Genomic DNA, 20,820 nt, shown 5'->3' on the forward strand with positions numbered 1-20,820 from the left:
GCTAGAGGCTTCCTTCCTGAATGAAGAGGATCTGAAACATTTTTCTAGAGCTCAACAGAAGCTCCTTCCCTTCCCAAACAACCTCATACCGATGTTTTCACTATTCTCATTAGTAGGACGCAGAGGACCACAAACCAAACGTCCAGCTCAAAAACCAGTCTGGCTTCATCCCCCTCCAGGCTACAGAAGGCCCCAGGCTTGGCACTGATCAGCCACTGCTTTTTTCCTGACTTCAGGAAAAGTAGCCTTAAAACTCCACACCCGGCCAGCTCACTCTCTTCAAGGCTGAGCAAGAGGAACCTCTGCTGAGTTCCTCTAAATCTCAACCACGGGGGCAGTGGGAGGAGAGGAACAGCCTCCCTGGGAAGGGCTCTTCCACAGCTCACTCACAAAGCGCATTTGAGGGCGAGCACAGCAGGACCACAGCATTTTCAGATTTAATAGCAAGCCTGCACTCATCAGCACCAGCTTAGACAAGGGGCATCAGAGGTGAGAAGTGGGCGAGAACATGAAATAACAGAGGTGGACATGACGCACAGCTGGGCACAACAACAGGATAAAGCGCTAAGTGATGTCATCTGCAAAAAGCTAAATGTGCTGAGAATAAAAGGAACCTGCAGCTAATATTTCAGCCCTGCCTTGTAAGGCTATTTTTGCTTAGATTGCCAAAATGCAATTACAGTTAAATCCCCCCTAACAAATACTGGAGAGCAGCAGGGGAGAGTTGTATTTAAAAGGAATCTTAAGTAGCAGCCATAGTAGTACCTGCCCGCAGCAGGGAAAACAAACCGTGTCTGGAAAAGAGCATTTGGTTGAGAGCTGGTGACAAGTGCCAAAAGCAGGAACAGGACCATGGGTCTCAAGAAACACAGAGAGACATGCCACTAGAGCTTGGGGAACAGTCCTGCTCCCTGCCCAGCCAGGTGCTAACTGCCGGGCCATGGGGAGCACTTAGTCATTGCTGTCAGTGCAAGGAATGTCCCTAGACACAGCCTGACACTCTCAACGAAGAACACAAACTCTTTAGAAGACTGAATATTTTAAACTCTTTTCTCTGCCAGTCTTGGCTGCTTTCAATCTAGACTTCAATAGTAAGACAAGGAATTTGCAATTGGAGTCATGAGGCTGAATGTCTCCCAGGCTCCAAGGCTGGTAATTGTCCCAGACATGGGCTGCTGGTTCTGCAGTCACGAGCAGATTGGCCCAAGCAGCCCCTTCTCCTGAGGGACTGCACAGAGCACACGGGGCAGGAGATGTGCCCCATCACTGGCCACAGCCTCACCTCCTGGGCCCAAGGCAAAGGCTCCATTAAAAATGAAAGGCAATTGTGAGATTCCCCAAGGAAAAAGAGAAAAGGCTGGAGCTGTTAATGAGTACAATTAGTGTTGTAGTCAAGCAGAATCAGAGGAAATAATTAGCTCCTATTGTTTCCGTGGCATCCAAATTGCAGCCATGCTGGCTTTCCAGGCAGCAGCCCATCATTTGAGGCTCACCCCGGAGGACAGGGGGTCACTCCCAGCCCCTCTTCTGGTCACAGCTGTCACGCAGCTCTGAGCAGCAGGCTGGGCCATCGCCCTCTTCTGCTAAACCCACTGGGGGCCCAGTTTCCCAGGTGGCCAGGGACTTAAAAACCCCAGTGCACACAAGAAGCAGGCTTGGCCCTGAATTCTCTATTGAGACAGACAGAATGAAGGCAACTAACACCAAACAAGTCTTTGTCCTGGTTTAAGGGAAGCTCAAATCCCTCTCCATAGCAAAAAGGGGTGGGTACAAGGCACTGCTAACCTGGGAGCATAAAGAAGAGGTAAAGATAAAGCAAGCAGCCTAGAGAAATACCACCACACTGAATTTCAGACAAAGCCAAAAAATGAGAGACTGAAAGAAACAAAGAGACCCAATAATTTATTGGCAGAACTGAAAAGGGGCATTTGAAAACCACAGGGCTGACTCTCAACTGGGATGCTCCTCCCAGCTGCAGAGAGATTTATAATACTGGTATCCCTCAGCAGAAGGCTCTGATGTTGGGGCAGAATCCCAGAGATCCTGCGTGCCATGTAGAGAAAGACAGGAAAGTGCTGCAAGATGCGGCCCCGAGGGCCCGCCGCTAATTGAAAGGCTGCCTCCCGCCCCGCTGCTAAAAAAAAGTTTGTGTAAGACAAAACCGGCCTCTATTGTCACCGCTGCTGCTGGAGGGCTTCAGGTGGATCCTTCCCCCAGGGAGGAGTGCGAGAGTGGCCCATGAGTCCCTTCAGAGGTTGGAGGCCACTCTCAGTGCTTTCAACACGGAGAGAGGAGCTTAGTGCCAACTCTTGTTCTCACAATGTGATTTTTGTGTTTCGAAAGCTTGAATTATCCCTGGAAAACAGAGGGAAGGAAAAAAGTGGTTAAAGATGTGCATTCCTTCAGATCACAGCACCTCCTCATTCTCCCCACTACAGCCACCAGTGTTGCCATCCCAGTACATCACTCAAAATCAACACTTGTTAAATCTCCCATGCAGATCTTCCTAACTACAGACTTCTCACAAAAGTCAGCTGTCACTCCAGAACCCTTGGAACAGAGGGAGATCCTGGTTCATCCCCATTCAATGAGAAGAAAAAATTGTCATCTCCTGTGAGCAAAGCACATGATAGAATGTGGAAACTTCCCTGATGGATTCTGCTGTTTAAACAACTTGCAAGGTCTCTTCCTTAGCAAACATTTATCTCGGGGATTCTTCTTGGAACACAAATACACTATCAGACCAACCTCCCCCTGCCTCTGTCCCTCCTATTTAGTCATACTGTCAACAAGTTTAGCTCTCTGATCTCTCCTACCTTAAAAGTATCTAATCTGAAAAGGGTGTTTTAAAGTTTAAATAGACGAGTTTCTTCAGCAGCTTCTGCTCACTCAGAGTACAGCCACGGGGGCTTATTGACCAAGGAAGGAGTGCTGGTCTACAACCTCCCTCAGCGCAGTCTCATGGCACTGCAGCAACTGAAGATGGGGCAGGTTACAGAAATCTGTTATTGCTTACTGCCAGCCTGTGAGCAGCAGCAACAGGAAAAGCATACTCCCACATTAATAGGCAGTGTGTTGAAAACAGGGGATTACAATTATTTTGAGAGGATAAGTTTGGCAGCTCTTCCCATAAACAAGGACAGGGCTGTAAGTTGCCCAAGCCAAAACATTTAGGGATGCCCCAGGACATACCACATCAAATAGCTGAAGAGCAAAGGCAGCAACTTCAGCAGCAAGGTGCTGTGCAGGACTGTGAAATTCTACTCAAACCCGTGAGCTATCATTGTGTGCTGCCAGCAGCTGCAAGGCAGCAGTACCAGCACAGGCTGGAACACCTCCAGGAGGTGGGCTGGAGAACTGGAAGAACAGAAGGAAGTAAAAACCACTTTTCAGAGTTTAAAAAGTTACTCTGCTATGACCTGACAGCAAAAACCATGCTGCAGAAGACTGGGGCTCACCTTTGCACTTGCTAGAAAAGCAGGCTAGGCTGCATTTGGGAATGTGATTCAGGATTCATTAACTGGATTCTGGTTAATTTGCAACAGTGGTGTGGCTTTCTATCCCATACTGGACTTTCACCTGTGCCACCTACCTCAGGAGGACAGCACTCTTTAGGTAGCTCTTTAGTGGACAGATTTTTCCCTATTTTTTCCCTCCTTCTGCCTCTGCTGGGGTGCCCCAGGCCCTCTGCTGATCTGTGCTCAGCACAGGCCACCCAATACAGCTGAGAGCTAAATGAACTCTGCCACTGTTTCCCTGTATCCTTCAGAGCCTGGTATATCATTAAGTGAGCTGGTTTCCTCTTCCAGAAGGACACTGAATGTCATCTAACAATAACAACACTACCAAGTGCTTGCGTCGTATTTTGTAAACACTGATCCTCACAAAAAAACAAACCTGTGAGGAGAGAGAGGTTATTATTTTCACCCATGACTTCAGAGGAAGGTATGATAACACTGCTTGCCCAGTGCTGTTGAGGGAGGTTTTGGGATCCCCAGCAGCCCCTCAGAGCTCAGCTGTTTTGGAGCAGCTGCATTCCACTGCCCAGTTATGGGAACTGAGCAATGCTGCTGCTTCCTCCCAGCAGATTCCTCTGCTCTGGCACTCAGCAATCCAGTGATCCCACTTGGCTGCAATCAACCCAACTCTCATGGCCAGGTCTCTTGCTGGCCTTTCTTAAGGGCCTGCTGTCAGGGTGTGAGGCTCCCAGCAGCCCTGGGCTCACCTTGGCTATCTTCTCTGCACATCTTGGCTGACTACCAGCAGTAGAGAGTGGTTGTCTCATTACTCACAACATTATTATTTCTACCTACAGTAGCTACTGGGTGTCCTTCCTGAACAAGCTTTTATTGACCAATTAATTTATTCTGTTCCAGCCCACTGTTAAAGAGCTGTGTGTCAGGCCCCAGGTGCCTCTAGCAGTGTCCACCCTCTGGATATGCTTAGGATTCATTAACCACTCCATACCTGCTTACAGTCAACCCTAGGCAACACACCCAAGCTGAAGACATACCTCTCAGCCTCCTGGGACCAGGTCTGGGATACAAGTGCCTCATACACAGGAAGGACACATTAGCAAAATAGCACACAGCACTTCAACAGAAAATGCTGGTGTCTGGTCAAAAAAAAAAAAAAGTAATTTTGACCTTTAGAAAAGAACAAATAGCAGAATGGGCCCATCATCATGCCCATAAGACAAGAGAACATGCCAGCCCATGGGAAGAAGGTTGGAAGCTGAGAGGTATGCCATGGAGTCACATAGGAAGAAAGATGAGGCCCTACCCTGGGTGTGACAGAGGGAGGGGGAGCGTTCGATCAGCGGCCACTGCTGTTCACCAGGCCATGAAACTCCTCCCAGGCCCTGGCAAGCCAGAGGGAAAAAAAAAATGAAATAAAACCAAAAAATAGCACTTCAGATCAAAGGCTTCTTAACTTTTAACGAGAGCAGAAACATTCAATAACGTTTAAAAGGCACTTGTCTTCAGAGAGCAAGGCAATATTCTCTGATAGCCCTAGTGGATAGAAGCATCCTTAAAATCCAGCCAAACATCTGACAGCACAAGGCAGCTTTAGCGTTCTGCACAGACATGAAGCGTTCCCACTGGCTGCTGGTGATAAAGCCACATTAATACCCAGAGACAGGTATGACCTTCCTAGGCACAAATGGAATATCCATTTCCTATTGCTCATAAAATAGCCCATGTTACGTCTTTCTGGAGGATTATCACATTCCTTGGCTGGTTAAACTCAGCCAGTCACTGGCCTCATGCTTTGCCACATACTGCATATGCAGGTAATCCCCCCAAAAGGGGCTTCTTTCAATGCCAGACAGCTTAGTTCTTACGAAATTCTTTAATAAGGCAGCAGAATCCAATTGTTATTAGGAAGTCTCATTTCCCATTCTAAACCTGCGTTATTAATGACGACCCAGTAAAAACATCACAACTTTCTGAAATGAAAATGTTTTTAGATAAGTTAGAGGGACAGGTCCAACACTGCATTCCCTGGTGGAGAACGTTCCTGACGGATGAAGGCAGCAGACTGAAAAATTGCTGTCGGTTTTATGAAGGCAGCATGCTGAAAACCCTCTCAGGGAAAACATGCTGAGGTTAATGTGAGCATGGTTATTATCTTCTAGGATCAGAGACATCAAAGAACCTCATAGTTCTCTGTGCCCAGCAAAACAGCACTGGTGCCTACAGCACATGCCAAGCCATTTTCTGAAGCCACAGAGTCCCATGGAGCTGGAGGGACCTTAAAGAGAACCCAGGTCAATCATAAACTCAGACCACCCGCTCGATTTTTCTTCTGGTACTTCTCAGCTACTTCACATTTTGCTTTGTGCATTGCCTCATCAGGCCACTGCAACACAATAGCAGAGTCCAGAAATGGAAACCCTGTATTAGTCAACACCTGTGCCAGAACTGGACCACCAATGTGGCTCTTATCTGAGCCTCAGAGTCAAGCTCCCACACGGAATTTGCAAAAGCAGCCCAGGTGTCACATGCTCTTTCCTAGCCAGTCATAGCCCAAACAAACACAAAGACCTAGGGGTTCAACAGCCTCACTCCAGAAGAAAGTTAGAAACTCTGAATCTGAAGCCCTCTTAGTTGCTGGTAATCTTTGCACATTTCCAGACTTGTCAAAGAGTCTCCACCTTCATGTCTTCCCTCCAACCTTCCTTGTATCCCTACCACATTCCCATCACCCTGAATCACATCTCTCTTTCCTCTCTCATGGTTCTCCCAAACTTTTAACTTCTCAGCAGAAGAAACACAAGGACAGATTACTTGTCAACATGATCGATAATTTATTACCCCTTTCACACTAAGGAGTTCCTTGTTCCAACATCCCAATAACATCATGCACAGTCCTTCATCTCTGTCCTCCCAGAGAGAAAAAGCTCTTCCAGCCAAGAATTTTTAATTCAAGACCCTCATATGTATTATAGTACTAATGACTCCAACTATCTGCTGACTTGACTGAAAAAATCCACTAGGATGTGTCTGCCCTAATGTACCTAAACTACACTAGGAGAGCAAACTGCTCTCATTCCATACTGAACAAGGCTGCCAGTTAATTTCATCTGGCAGAATCTTTATGACCTGTGACATGCCAAAGGCACAGTGCCAGAGAGTCTAAGAGGTTATTTTTATGTATAGACATTTTTAGTACCTTATTGCCATACTGTCTGCACAGCGATCAGATACTCAGAGAATTGATCTCCAACACTTAGATTATTCCCATTGAACAGATGGGAAATGGAAACGTTGGCAGGCTAAACAAAGCCAGCCAGTGCTGTTCTTCCACACCCATTCCTGACCCACAACTGTTGAAACTTCCCACCTTCTTCCCCACTGCCCAGGGTCAGGACCCAGACAGAGCTCCCTTTAGCCCCGGCAAGTAAATTGGAAGGGAAAAAAATAGAAAAGAAGCCACTGTCTCCCCAAAAAGAAAAAAAAAAAAGAAAAAAAGAAAAAAAAGAGGAAGACTCCATTAAAAAGAGGAAGGGCAGTATTAGTTGCTTCAAGGGGCTTTCCAAATCACTGTTGTGCAAGCAGCACTAGCTGTTTTCTGTGAACACCCTCAGTTAAGTCCCAGTAGTTTGCCTCCAGTATTTCCCTGTGCAACCCTGCTCCTTACCTTCTCCTTCCCCAGCTAAAAAGGATCCAGAGAGCTCAGAGTGCACTTAGGGTACCTTACAAAGGGCACCAAGGTCTGTCTCTTTTGCCAGCCCAGTGGAACCTCCCAGCACGCTGACCACTCACTACACTCTGCAGGTGTCCAGAGCAGCACAGCCTCTTCCTCGGTGATTCCCCTGGGATTTGTTCACAGCCAGACAAGAACTTTGTGACTAACAACTTGAAAAAAAACATCTAGAGTAGTCTTCTAGCCTGAAATAATTCTGTCACCTGTCTGGCAGTACCTGGAGCAAAGGCAATATAACACAATTAAATAAACACAATCGAACTGAACCTCCTTGAAAAAAAAACCAACCATGAAATAAACAGGTTACAGGCACTTTTTTGGTAAGAGACAGGCCACCAAAATAAGGAAGCCTTTCACGAAGTCACAGACACTTCTGAGTAAAACATATCATGTTGATGGAGAAAGAATCACTGAATCCACCAATTCAAAGACCAGGTCTATAAAAGTGCTTTTAGACTTTCAGCACCTGGAAACATTTCTGGGACTGAAGAATGGAGCACTAAATGAATGAAGCCAGTATTGCAGAGACTCAGGAGAAGAGGACAGCTATCAGATCTGGAACCTCACTGCTCTCCTCTATATTTTATTCTTGCTCTCAGACCTGAATGGATGAGGGTGAAACAAGGCAGCTCTAGAGCTGGCAAGACCCAAGGCACTCTGCCTTCCCCTGACAGGCATCAGACAATGTGTGAGGGTCCCCTTTGCACACCATTTCTCTTTAGGCAAGGTTAACCCTGCCCAGCCCATTTAGGACACAGTCAAAGACACAGGTGACACAAGCAGAACAGCAGCACTGAGGAGTTCTCCTAAGGTTTTGGAAATTAGCAAGCAAAGGGCTACCAGGGAAGGGAAACCAGTGTTTTAAAACCACAACAGTTACAGGATTAGCTGAACTCTGCTGTGACAAGGGAGACCTCACAAGCACCCTACCAGCAGCTTACTTGTCTCGTAAACACTGATCTTCTTGTGCAAGGCCTGTCACTTCCACAGTGATTTCTCATCTTAATTACTCATTTTTTTGCCATTCCTCTCTTTTTGTCCTGAGAACCTCACCCCTGCAGTCTTCTTATAGTGCATTATTCCCTCCATAGGATATCCTCTTGCTTCCTACCTACAATATAGTCTGAGGCCATTTCCTCCAGCTGCCTGCAGTGAAATGAACCCAGTGCCAGCTCTATTAAGATCAACTATTCTTCTCATTTACTCGAGCCATCCCATTAGTTATCACTGGTGACTTTGAAAGGAAAGGATAGTTTTATACCCTGCTCAGCTCTCACTGCAGCAGGCACTTAGGAATAAGCAAAGCTTTGTTTCCAGAAAAAGCAGCCTTGCTTTAGAGCTGACAGGACAATCTGTAACGTCACACAGCAACAAAAACATTTCCTCACCAGCCTGCTCAGTGGTAACCTGCTGATGATCACTGCTCTGCCCCTCCTGGCACTGGAAGCAGTGTTGCTGAATTTGCCTGGGATTCCTGGACAGTGTTGTGGGTGAGAGCTCTCACGAAAGGAGATGGTCACTGACCACACAGTTACCAGTGCAGAAAAGAAAGGCTGATAAGCTCAGACAGGGCAAGGCAGCCATGAACTTCATGCTGCAATGCTCAAAGTCAAATGTGAAGTGATCACTTCCCCTCCATCCCTCTCCCAACTGCAGATACCTGAATATTTTCAGTGGCTTAGCAGAGACATGGCCAGGCTGTGGTTGGCAACATTCTGCTTTCAAAAAAAGTGCATTTGCTACGGCAGCAAAACAGGTTGGGTATTTTGCCCTTAATTCCAAGCCACAGGAAGTACCACTGTCCATAAGTCACTGTCACTTCTGGACCTTGTCACCTCCAAGGTTAACAACACTGATGAACTGAACCTATTAAGTGGTTCACTGCACCTGAGCACTCCTCTCTCAGTGCACCTCTGAGGGAACAAAGAGAAGCAATTTCTCTCCAGCTACTGAAACAAGGTAGCCCACAAAACGTCACATATGTTCTCTTCAGGTGCTCAGCACTGTAGTGCCTAAGGTACTATAAATCCCCTGGAATTTAGCAGAGATTGTTCTAGCTTTCCTAGCAAGATTGGAAATTCATACAGACTAGGCTGACCCTTCTACTCGCTGGGATTTAGGCAGCTCGTCAATATCACGAGCTAGAGAAAGGACAAACACAGGAAAATTGCAATGAAAGATCTGCTTATCTAGCTAAATGCACAAGCCCCACCACAGAGAGCAGGAAGGACAGAATGCAGAACAGCTCCCTGGCATAGCTGTGACGCAACAGGTACTTTTCAGATGCAGCTTGGCAGCACCACCACTTTCTGAAACAAAGGGGGCTGCAGCCTCGCTGACAACTCATGAAAAATGGTGTCTAGAAATGATTTAATATGAAATGCATCATCACAAAAGGAATATACAAAACATGAAACACAGGGCTCAGGTTCCACAGTGAGAGGCATGCTAGCAATTTCTACAGAAGCATTCATTTACAGTGTGTCAAAAGCTAATCCAGGTCAATTCACTACCTAAAAGGCAAGGTTTTAAGAAATGCCTGTTCTTTTCTTGCTAAGCATGCTCCCTTCCCTGAAGCACAATCAATGCCAATCAAACCCTGCACATGAGCAGAGCTCTAGTGGAGAGATGCAGCCCATACAAATGAAAAATGCCACGAGCCCCCCTCAAAAGGCAGCCCTGACAAAGCCTAGAGCACAGCTCTTCCATTAGAGCTTTTCATGAAACACAGCCAGAGTGTGAATATAGAGTGCTGGCTAGAAAGCCCTCCCCAGTCATAAATCACATGGTACATGTGCAGCATAAGTGGAGTTTATTCATGACGGACAGTATTTCAACAGGACTTGATAGATGGGTGAGGAAAAGGAGCCAGACTTCATGGAGGATAGAACTAGTTACACAAGAGATTCTTTATTAGTGAGAGAACCTTAATGATAGGAAGCTTATCCAAGCAGAGTCAGACTGAAAGCTGGGGCTGTCCTGCTCTTCTCTGTCACAAAGCAGTCACCATCACCTCTCTGCAGCTGCTGCCCCTTGCTGCCTGCTGGTACCAGGCAAGAGAGGCACAAGAAGCTGGTCTGTGCTTCACTACACAGAAACTCCACTGACAGCACTTCTGCTCTGAATTTACACCAGTGCCTTTGGAAGGAGATGCTGGAGAGCATTGCAATCAGACTGCTGCAGCTTTAGCTAGGCAATGGGAAAAAAGGGACTTTCATGATGCCCTGCATGGCAGAAGGTTAATTGCTTAGACCTACCTGACTGGGACATCATCAAAGCAATTCCTACTAACCCTCCTACCCACAGAAGAATGAGTGGGAGACAAGCCAGTTGGCCTCTACTGAAGAATTGCTCCCAGCTGTAATCTGAGCTACTAAACTTGATACCTCCAACACCTGTTATTCTCAGACAAGCTCATTTTGCACCACACGTCAGCAGCACAAAATGAAACTCGGATGCTATGCAGGAAGAGAGGGCAGGAAGCACAGCATGTTACACTGGTGTACCACTGGCTGCACCATCACTCAAGGCCTTACACCTGCCAGAGCAAAAACAAACACTGCTATAGAGGCATTCTCTGTGCTAGGAAGTGCTGGTGGTGATAGCTCACAAGGGAACAGCCATGCCACTCCCATTTTACACTTGCTACATGAACCACCACCACAGCTTAGGACTGCTGGCTCCACACACAGCTTTTACTACAGAGACTGAGAAAAGTCAAACGCCTCCCTGCTCTCACCACAAAGCCACATCACCACAGCCTGCAGTCTGCTGCTGCTGCTGAACAGGAGTAAAATACTCGGCTGTGTGTCCACATGAGCACATTGCTATTTCCCTGCATGGACAGAGAGTCCATAGTGCCCTCTCCTGGCAAAAGGAGCACGAGAAACATTCGTGGCAAAATCACAGAAAAAATAATCTCTTTCTCTTCTCTTCCCCAAGCACACAGGAGGGAGGGCCACGTGGAACACTAAATGCTTACAGGCAGTTTCAATGAGATTTCTGTATAATTACTAGTGACCCACACTCAAAATTGGAAGCCAGCTGTCTGCCAGAACCAGGATGGATCCCATCAAACTGTCTGACAGCAGACTGATGACAGCATGATTATGTGGAACAAGCCAGCATGATAAAAGAAAGTCATGAAAGATACTTGCACCTTCATTACAAGCAAGATTAGAAAGCTCTCTGCCCCATCAGTGTCTTACTCATTTCACTTTTTTTTCTGTGTGCACGTTTTCAAGTATTAATTTAACCAATATCACCTAATCAGTTTATAGTTTAATCAGTTATGACCTATTAGTTTACAGTACACTCAAGAAAAAAAGAAAAACATATTACTCACCTCTAAATAATATCTATATATGCAATTTTTCCTCACTTTGTGGGAAATAAAAGTCACCCTGAATGGCCTGATATGGTAAGCTATAATACATTTATTTAAAAATACAGCTGTGCTCTCTGTGTACCATGATCTTCTAGTCTTGTTAAAGAGCCTCTGTCACCAGGGCCTGGAAGACTTAATATATGACGTTTATTATGATTAGAAATCATTTGTACAGCACTGTAAATTCACACAGCACTTTCCCAAGACCATTTATAAGTCTAATGGCACTATAAATCCCTGTTAGCTTCCGCACTTTATTCCCCAGAATCTCTATTTATTCAAATTACTCGACTGCCCCCACTGCAATCTTGTCTTTGAATACATCGAGCCACAGTCCCACCCTGGGCTGCCCATCACCCGAGTGACAGGCTGGGTGGATTGTTAAAACAACCCTGGATCACACATTTAAAAAAGAAAAAGGTTTTGCTCATGGAACCAAACACCCACGACAACCACACAGAAATCTGGCTTTCAAAGCGCGCTGGCAACAAGCGCTGCTGTTTGCACTTCAGTTTGCAGGAGCAGCCCTAACGCAGACGAGCGCTTCTGCTGAGGCCCGTGCCGTGCTCCGAGCTGCTGGAGCACACATGCACCCTGCAGCACCCCCCTGGCCAGCACACGTACTTGATGCTGTCGGTGTGGGTTTTGTATTCCATGATGGTGTTGGGAGGTAGGTTGAGCACCCTTCGTAACGTGTCGCGTATCCGGGCTGTCGTGGCCTGGTCGCTGGCTGTCTTGTTCCATATGGAGATGATGTCCTCCTGTGGAACAGCATGGGAGGGAGGGGTGAGCACAGGGCACTTTCTGCAGCCCTGCCCCATGGAAGCACAGCTCTCAAAAGTACTCACCTGGAATCGGACAGAGACGACAGCCCCACAGATTTCTTCCCCCACCATGAACTGCTCTCCCAACATGGCCAGAATAAGATTCTCCCAGCACCGCGATGCTAAGCCCTTCCGCAGACGGATAATCCATTTACCACCATTTTTGTTGGCATCATCCTAGGAAGAGGGGAAATAAATTGATTTGTTTTCTCCTAGCTATTTTTCTGCTACCTAAAAGACAGCAGAGCCACAAACAGGAGCAGATATTGATTAGGTGGGGCAAGGAAGGTGTTTTCAAGCAAAAGCATTTTATTTTGCTTCTCCCCCATATAAGCAGAGACAGAGGAAAACCACTTACTTTGAATACTAAGTACTTGAAACAACGGCCCTCAGCCTTCCAGACCAAGTTCTATGCCCTGATGACTTGAGTTCTGGTGTTTTGATCCCACTAGCAAAGACTAAAACCAGCCTACCAATTTGCACAAACAGATCCAGAGGTAAGGACTTTAAAACTACTCCTAAACTTGAGACAGAGTCACCATATGTCTAATCCCCTGTCTCTGTAGTTCTGCTGTAAAACAAGATCCCTGTAAAACAGGAGAACCCCCACATCATAGAGCATGGAAGGCCAGTAAAGAGTTTGCAAAAGAGTACTTTAAAAGCAAGCAAAAATTTGATAGACATTTTCCTTCCACATTTCCAAGAATGGGCTCACAAGTTGTGCTAACACAGAAAGGATCACCCTGTTCTCTGACATTATCACACATCATACAGCTGAATGTTTGCTCCAGCCTGTAGTGACCCAGGGAAATAACCAAAATGAGGGGAGAAAGTAAAAGAAAAAATTAATGCTAAGCACCCAGTCTGTCACCTCAATATTGTGATTCTGTATCTTGAAGCTGACAAAGAGCTGGGAACTGCTCCAGCCTCCCCTGCTCCCCAGAACACAAAGCTATGTCAAAGAGCAGCTCCTCCTCTGTGCAGAACACTGTGGCATTTTCTGGTACAACACTGTAGCTGGGAAATCTTACAAGGTGAGAGGGGAACAAATTCCATCCAAAGCTGAAGACAGAGAGGTAGGAACAAGTCAAAGAGGTGGCAGTTAGGAAGGGTAAGGGAAGACAGGTCTAGGACAGAAAAAGAGAACAAAGAATGACTCAGAGGGGACTGCACAAAACAGGACATCCCTCTCCAAATCCCCAGCAATCCCCTCTGCCAAGCTGGGACACACCTTGAAGATGCCAGGCAAGGGAGCCCAACCCATCTTAATGAAATAAAGTTAATTTCATTTTAGCCTTAAAGCTTCTCTAGGGCTCAGATGAAACTAAACATTTGTCTGCTCTCTCAGAGACAGCAAGTGCTAACAAAGCAATCCTGAGGAAACGTGGAAGTGTCAGCATAACAGCAGCATTCACCTGACTCTTACTTTTCAGGTATGTGCTGGACTGAAAGGGGAAGGTGTCAGCTCCAGACAAACCTCAAAGCATGACAGGAGCCATCCAAATCAACATAAGTTCTAGGAATGTGGCAGAATCCTGTGAGAAACAAACTGCTTTCTCTTAACTACCCTTGCTTTCCAAGTTGTGAACATCACAGCCTGGGAGCTGGGTTTAACTCTTCAAAGTTTCCACAATGACTAATGGGCATCAGAAGAGAGTGATATTGCTAAAAATATCTCAAAGGTGGCTTAAGCAGGTTCAAAGCTAGAGAGAGAGCAGTGATTGGGAGGCAGATGCTGTATCATGTGCTTTATGATTGTTGTTAGTTTTCTTTCAGGTTAAACAAGCTTCGGTTCAGTCAAGCATTTGATTTTCCTTCACCAGAATAATAATGATCTGCAGCCCAGTAAATCACCGGGGATTATTATGCTTAGTGCTTCTGACTTTGCCAGAAAAGGCACAGATGGATGCAGAAAAAGATCAGAGCTACACACAGGCACATATGTACCTACAAGAATGACAGTAATGAAGGACTGGTTTGGAAGAGAAAGAAGCATAAAAAAAGCCCTACAAAGCATGCAGCAATGGAAGGCCAGAAGGGAGATCTCAGGTCCTCTTCTAGAAATATAAGAAGGAAGTAGGGCCAGAAGTAAAAATACTAAAGAATCTCTCCATCTCCATCTTAAAACGTCTACTGGGAAATGCTTTATAGAAATTCTGGTACCATTAACTTGGGGAGTCTCTGGTTGACACATTGTCTGAGGAACTCGCTCACCAGAAGTGCAAAGAGGGTTAAACATTTCATATAAATAGTGTTTGCAGTAACTGGCCATAAAATACCTTGCTTAAAATAATTGCTAATGAGGGTCACATATAAATTTCTCAAGACCAAGCAGTATAATTAGGTACTTCAGAGAAACACATAAAATACCCATATTGTGAATGCTATTGGTCATTGCTGGAAGCAGGCCAGGAACTGGGAGAATTATTTGCTGGGCAAAGATTCTTTTAAAATTTCTTTTAACAGATTTGGATAGAAATAGAAGCAAACTAAAGTGCCCTGGAACAAAACCAAACCAAAACAACAGAACCAAAACAAAACAAACAAAAAAAGCTAATAGTAAATAAAAGGCAAAGTTGTTTCTCCATCTCCAGCTTTGTGTGCAGGCTTTAAACCATATGCACCCCCTTGACTGAAAAAGGAGGGTTGGTTTTTATAAGCTTTGTTGGAGAGGTCCAGTCCTTCCAGAGGAAAGCCCTGCACTGCTGTCACTGGAGGCAGCTAGGGGTACCCCTCCATTGGCAATGGCAGTTCAGCAACCTCTGTGGGGGTGCAGCAGCAACTTCCCCATCTTCCCTCTCTGGCAGCAGGACTGCCAGGTTACATGGACAGAGTTCTGAGGACAAGCTCACAGGGAAAATCTAACGGAGTGCCACTTAATGACAAGAGTTCCTCTACTGTAGAAGGTTCCTTCCAAAATATTGCAGGAAAATATCAAGGCAGAAATGAGAGCTCCAACTCACCTCCCACATGGGTTTGATGCCCTCTTTGAAAAGATGGAAGTCACTGTGGCCTGTCAGGTCCCCAGGACGTACCATGTGACTGTAAAACCGCCAGAACTGTTCCACCTGCAACAACACCAACCACACAGTGAGGCTGCTCAAACTGGTCACAGTCAGGATTTCTGTAGAAACAGGCTGCCATTTTTACACCAGATCTCCAGAGCTACCTTCCCCTCTTCTGCTCTACTCCCTGTCACCAGGGTGTTGATTAGGCAACACAAAAGGCAACAGTAGTGTCAGAGCCTGGTGCCTGTTTCTGACTGGCTCCATTACCAGGTGACCACCTGAAACATTCAATGGGTGCCTCTAAAGTCACTCAGTGTTTGTCTGAAGAAATCTGTGCTAAGGTAACAGCAGCTCTGGACAACAGTTCCAAACATCTCTTTTAACTCCTACTGCCCAAACTTTCAATCACTGGGTATGCGTCAAAGGCATCAGCTACAGCCAAGCCTCTTTACCCAGCATAACCACTGCTCTCTGTGACCATGGAAACTGCAGAAGCCTTCAAATAAGACTTTTATTTTAAATTTAATTTTACTGTATGAAGATTTTAAGACAAAATATACATTCTGGTGTTAGTTTAAGATCAGAAGGCACTATTCAGAGTTTTAATTTAAATATCTCTTACTTCCTTTTACAGTCTGCCATGGTACACTTGGACCACTTCACTTCAACCAGTTCCATTCTGGCACCCTGTGTCTGCTTGAGACAATCTGACTGTAAGGCAAGGGATTTATTTTTTATAGTTCTTAAAAGTATTATATTTATCTTTTGAGAATCTCTGGGTAAGAAAAGATTTGAGAGAGGATGGATCTTCAAAACCAAACAGGGCAGTGGAAGTGGAATTTCCATATTTTAAGAAGACTCGACTCAGTAAGACAATAGCTATTAAGCAGACCAGCAGTGCAGCTGGAGGGGGCAGACATCACCCCAAGCACTTTATCAGAGACCTTAATGACTTGGTCAGCACTTGGAATTCCACTCCAATCTGTGACCTCTGCCATCCAAGCTGGAATTTGCTTTTATAGCCAATAAAATTATGAACCAAGACTGAGGAGGGGTCAGAAGCAATCTATTTTTGTCAGGCACGTCCAAACATCCGTGGGGAAATCACACTCCCACAGTGAAGGAATGTGCCCTCTAGTGGTGCACATTTCACAGCTTTTAGAGTTTGCCACTGAAAAGCCAGGAATAAATCTGAACACAGACTCAGCTAGACAATTCTTTCTGAAGTTTGCTCTTCCATCTCCTTAAACAGAATTTGGTCTCAAACACATTATCAGATATGCTGGCCAATCTCTCTCCATCCTAACAGAACTGTAGCCAACCACGGCAACAAATTCTCTGTAGCAAAGAGCAGACAGAATTCTCAACAAGATGTTCTTCCTCTAAGGAGCTAAAAATCAATGCTAAGTCTACACTGATTTATCAGACTGAAAAGTTATTGCCACAACATCAAGGGGCAGCCACATTTTTCATCCCCTGACCTGAAAGTACTTGCTCACAGAGGCTAATAGGAGCAGTAACTACCCACAACAACAGGCTCTTCTTCCCACCCTTATCCTGTGTGCATACAGTAACACAACCCAGCTCTCAGACACCCATATTTTTATATAGCCTCTAGAAGGAATAAAGGGCTGTTTTTATAAATCATCATATTACAGAGTATACGTACTGGTGGGCAAAATTAATATTTATAAGAGACCCTGAAAAAACTGGGCAAACACCAGACTTAGAAGAAAAAGGAAGAAAACAGCTAACAGACTTCCTGGCCTGTAAAACAGTAATGGGGACTCACTTTGCTTACACACCTTGGGCTCTTGAGGGCAGGTTTACTCTGCCAGCACCATGCAAAAACCAACACAGCCTGTTCAGGACACGCTCAAGTTTATTCCAGAACAAGCAACCACAGAGTGGAAGAAAAAAGGAAGAGCAATTTGCCTTCCAATGAACTTGACTGCAACATCAAACTGCACCTTGTCCATCACTTAGAGACAGACAACAGGCCACCAGCTGTTGGCAAATACAGCATACCAGATGCTTATTCCAAACACAGTCTTTGTGCTGGGAATATGGGTGGAGAGAAGTGTGTGAGGGACAACACAGAAATGGAACAGAAAAGCTGTTCCTTCTCTTGCTCCAGCCATAAATTAACTACATGGCTGCTCTTTTTTTTTCTATTACTATACCAACTAGTACCATGCACACAGGTCTACCACAGGGCAGAGGAAAAGTGCCGAAGACACATCTCTTGCTGAAATTCAAGAGCTCATTTGCCTTGCAAATCACTCACTGCCACCAGGACAGAGGCAGCACACAGGGAGCAGGCCAGGAGGAGCAGGTTGTGTGAGGGACAGTGTTAGTGTTCAGGAGCACATAATTACAGAATGATTATATGCAGGTGCTTTTATTGAAGAGCTCTGGGTGTCAGGGGTACACAGACCCAAATCTGACCCCGACATGGTTTCGAGCTGAACATGTTTTATATTCTATCATTATATAACTTACATATTAATTATTAAACCTACATTGTTCTATTGTATACATTGATTTCATCCAAGCATGGATTTCTCCATGGATGAAGCATGGATGATCCCCCTCAAACCCCTAACATAGCCTCTCATGATTCTTTAAACAATAATTATATCTAATCACATCTAACAATTATATCATTTATCATATCCTGACTACACAGGTGCACTTTCACATGATCTAGCAAACACAAGGCCTAACATTTCCTCGGGCCTACCTTTAACATTTTCCCAGGGCCTACTAAGCCTAACTTTCTTTCCAGCTCCCCGAATTTTCCCTGATTTTGGCCTGTTTTCCCAGAGCAGGGGCCAGCAGGTACTCACGGAGGCGAAGGTGCCGATCTGTTTGATGTTCTGCTCGTAGCTCTGCGAGCTGGTGGGCCGCCCGGGCGTGCGCCGCGAGTACCAGAAGGTGTAATTGTACTGCAAGGGGTGCTCGGCTGGCCCCGGCACCACAGCCTGCAAACACAGAGCCCTGGTTACCCCAGCATGCTCCTCCAAAAGGGCAAAATTGCATTTACAGCATAGAAAAGCAACCATTCAAGTTATTGTGACTGAGTTATTTTAGTCCTGCGCCGGTCTCAAAGGAAAAAAAAAAAAAGACAAACTAAAAAGGGAAATGTGAGATCTTTAGCTTTTTTAAATTAAGGAAAAAAATAAAAAGACACTTTCCTCCTCTGGGAAGGACAAACCACACTTATAATGAATCATGATTCAAATGCAATTAAAACTCTTTGGTGACACCAACTGCCTTAAGCAACCAACACCCAGTGCTCTGGGAAGATTAATCTAAGAACTTGTTATGTCAGCTTTGGCAGAGCCCATCACCAGCAGTGGGCAGTGATCACTTTGCAATTTCCAAAACACTGATTTCTGATTGAAAATACTCCTAATGAGCACAAAAGAGGGTAATGAGAGCTCATTAACCAGCAGTCAAAACTTACAGAGAAAACCCCAATCAAAGCCTTTATCTTGTACTATTTGATATTGTTACAGGAGTTACCAGGGCTTAAATCTCTGCTTTCCTCTTGACTATGGCAAGTTTACAAGGGTTCCATTACTTCAGACAGAAGTAATGGAACTTCTGAAAGGCATCCTAAACAAGGATTCTTCCTGAACAAGATGAAAAAAAAACCAAACCAGGGGAGATTTATGTCTTATGCCTTCTCCACCAGGCTGCATTACACACAGGGACACATCTTAAAGGTTATTTCAACAGTGTCACAAACACTGCCTGCCAAACCATCTTCAAGCCACTGCTGTCCTGTCAGACAGGAGTCCTTTCCCCATGTCCTCCTCCAAATTTGTTTTTGGATGAAAATAAAGCCTCATTTCTCATTTCCACTCCAAAGCCTGGCAGGGCACCAGCTATGTTAGTGAAGGGAGCATTCACCCCTCAGATGAGAGACCTCCAAAAGTGCCAATTACTGAAATCAAACACAGTCCCTCTGTCTTCACTGCAGCAGTAACAATGCACTGAGACCACTGCCCTCCAAGATCTATTTTCCTTATCCCTGAACTGAGGATTGACTCCCAGCCCTGCCACACCATGCCCTGGCAGAGGAGTGAGATGGCAGCACCATACCTTCCTCTTGGTAGTACTCTGTGGTTTCTCACGATCATTCTTTTCCTTCTCACTGTCTTTCTGTGTGTTATTTTCCTCATTCTGGTCATGGTCTCCACTATCATCATCTTTCAATCTGGTAAAGAAAAATAACAAAGAGAACCATCACACAGCTGAGAAGGTTCATACCAAGCCCAGGTAGTTCTCTGCTCCAAAGCTCTTCCATGGTACAAGGACCACCACAGTTTGGACATCTACACTTGACAACCCACAGAGTAAAAACTACTTCTGCTTTCATGCCCATCACAGGCATCTTGGGCATGCACTTTTAAGCCGAAGTGAACAACGAAACAGCTTTTTGGAACAAACTCAAGTAGTCTGTGCTGGATACTGATCTGCCACAGGAAACCCCAGTTACTTGTTAGTGTTCCCTGCTATTCAGGGGGCCCACACGAAGCCCTGACACCGCACCTCTGCTGACTCTTGCCCGCCCCGCTCCCCACGCCCCCCAGCACTGCAGAGGCAGCGCTTGGGGCGAGCAGACACCGCGCCAGCAGCCAGCACCCCACAGGTCTCTCCGCCCGCCCCATTCCCTGCCGAGGGCCGGAAAAGGCGAGAGACAAGCGTGGCTACGGGGCGGCCCGCGACTCCCCGGTGCGGGCCTGCCACCGACCCACCGCCCGCACCTCCCGGTGCCGCGTCCCCTCGGGGCCGGGCCGGGCCCCGGCGGCAGGGACGGGGCTGTGCGTAGCCCGTGACTCATCGCGTCTGGCCCGCCCGGCGCCGGGGCAACGGCGGGAGGCGCCGGCGGGGCTCGGGGCCGTGCAGGCCCCGCAGCGGGGCCCGGCCGGGGGGCTCGGGTGTGACACTCACGCGTCGAATTTGTTGTTCATCGTCGCTCGCTGCCGCCGCCACCCCCGTTCGCCTCAGCGACTTCCGCCCTGCTGAGTCCGCCCGCGGAACTCTTCCGCCGCTTCCGGCGGCTCCGCCATACCCTCCCGCGTTTCTCCCCGGAGCCGTAACAGAGCGCACGGCGGGCGGGGAAGGGAACGCGCTGCCGGGAGAGCCCTCAGGGCCGTGCCGCCATCTTGGGCGGGGCGTGGCTGGCGCCGGGAGCGAGCCGCAGAGTTACAAATTATTCGCATAATTAATTTTACTCTCGTAAATACAGTTTGAGAACTCAGTTACTCTTGAAAGGGTTTTCCCACCTTGCTTCCTGTAGCGACAGGGAACCCCAGCTCGACGCCCTCCCCATAGCTCATTTCTTCCTGTACAGAAAATGAGAAAAATGTCCCAGTAAAGA

At 46.4% G+C, this 20,820-nt stretch overlaps 1 protein-coding gene across 4 annotated transcripts; it reads right to left on the reverse strand.

Moving 5' to 3' along the window:
* Nucleotides 1–1,885: 1,885 nt before the first annotated feature.
* EIF4E2 (eukaryotic translation initiation factor 4E family member 2) lies at nucleotides 1,886–20,591 on the reverse strand. Of its 4 annotated transcripts, none has more exons than XM_064720977.1 (8): nucleotides 20,391–20,591; nucleotides 19,539–19,653; nucleotides 18,278–18,412; nucleotides 15,384–15,488; nucleotides 12,445–12,597; nucleotides 12,221–12,357; nucleotides 4,783–4,861; nucleotides 1,886–2,355 (listed from the first exon to the last, which is right to left on the reverse strand). In XM_064720977.1, the coding sequence occupies exons 1-7, from the start codon at nucleotides 20,408–20,410 to the stop codon at nucleotides 4,816–4,818; spliced, it is 711 nt and encodes a 236-aa protein (XP_064577047.1). In that variant the 5' UTR covers nucleotides 20,411–20,591; the 3' UTR covers nucleotides 1,886–2,355; nucleotides 4,783–4,815. The 4 variants fall into 4 exon arrangements, with proteins under 4 accessions (XP_064577047.1, XP_064577045.1, XP_064577048.1 ...); XM_064720975.1 differs by lacking the exon at nucleotides 20,391–20,591 and adding an exon at nucleotides 20,204–20,336; XM_064720978.1 differs by lacking the exon at nucleotides 4,783–4,861 and having other exon boundaries at nucleotides 20,391–20,576.
* Nucleotides 20,592–20,820: the final 229 nt, after the last annotated feature.

The sequence above is a fragment of the Zonotrichia leucophrys genome, chromosome 9 (genome assembly GCF_028769735.1).
Source record: "Zonotrichia leucophrys gambelii isolate GWCS_2022_RI chromosome 9, RI_Zleu_2.0, whole genome shotgun sequence".
In the NCBI taxonomy this organism is placed as follows: Eukaryota; Metazoa; Chordata; class Aves; order Passeriformes; family Passerellidae; genus Zonotrichia; species Zonotrichia leucophrys.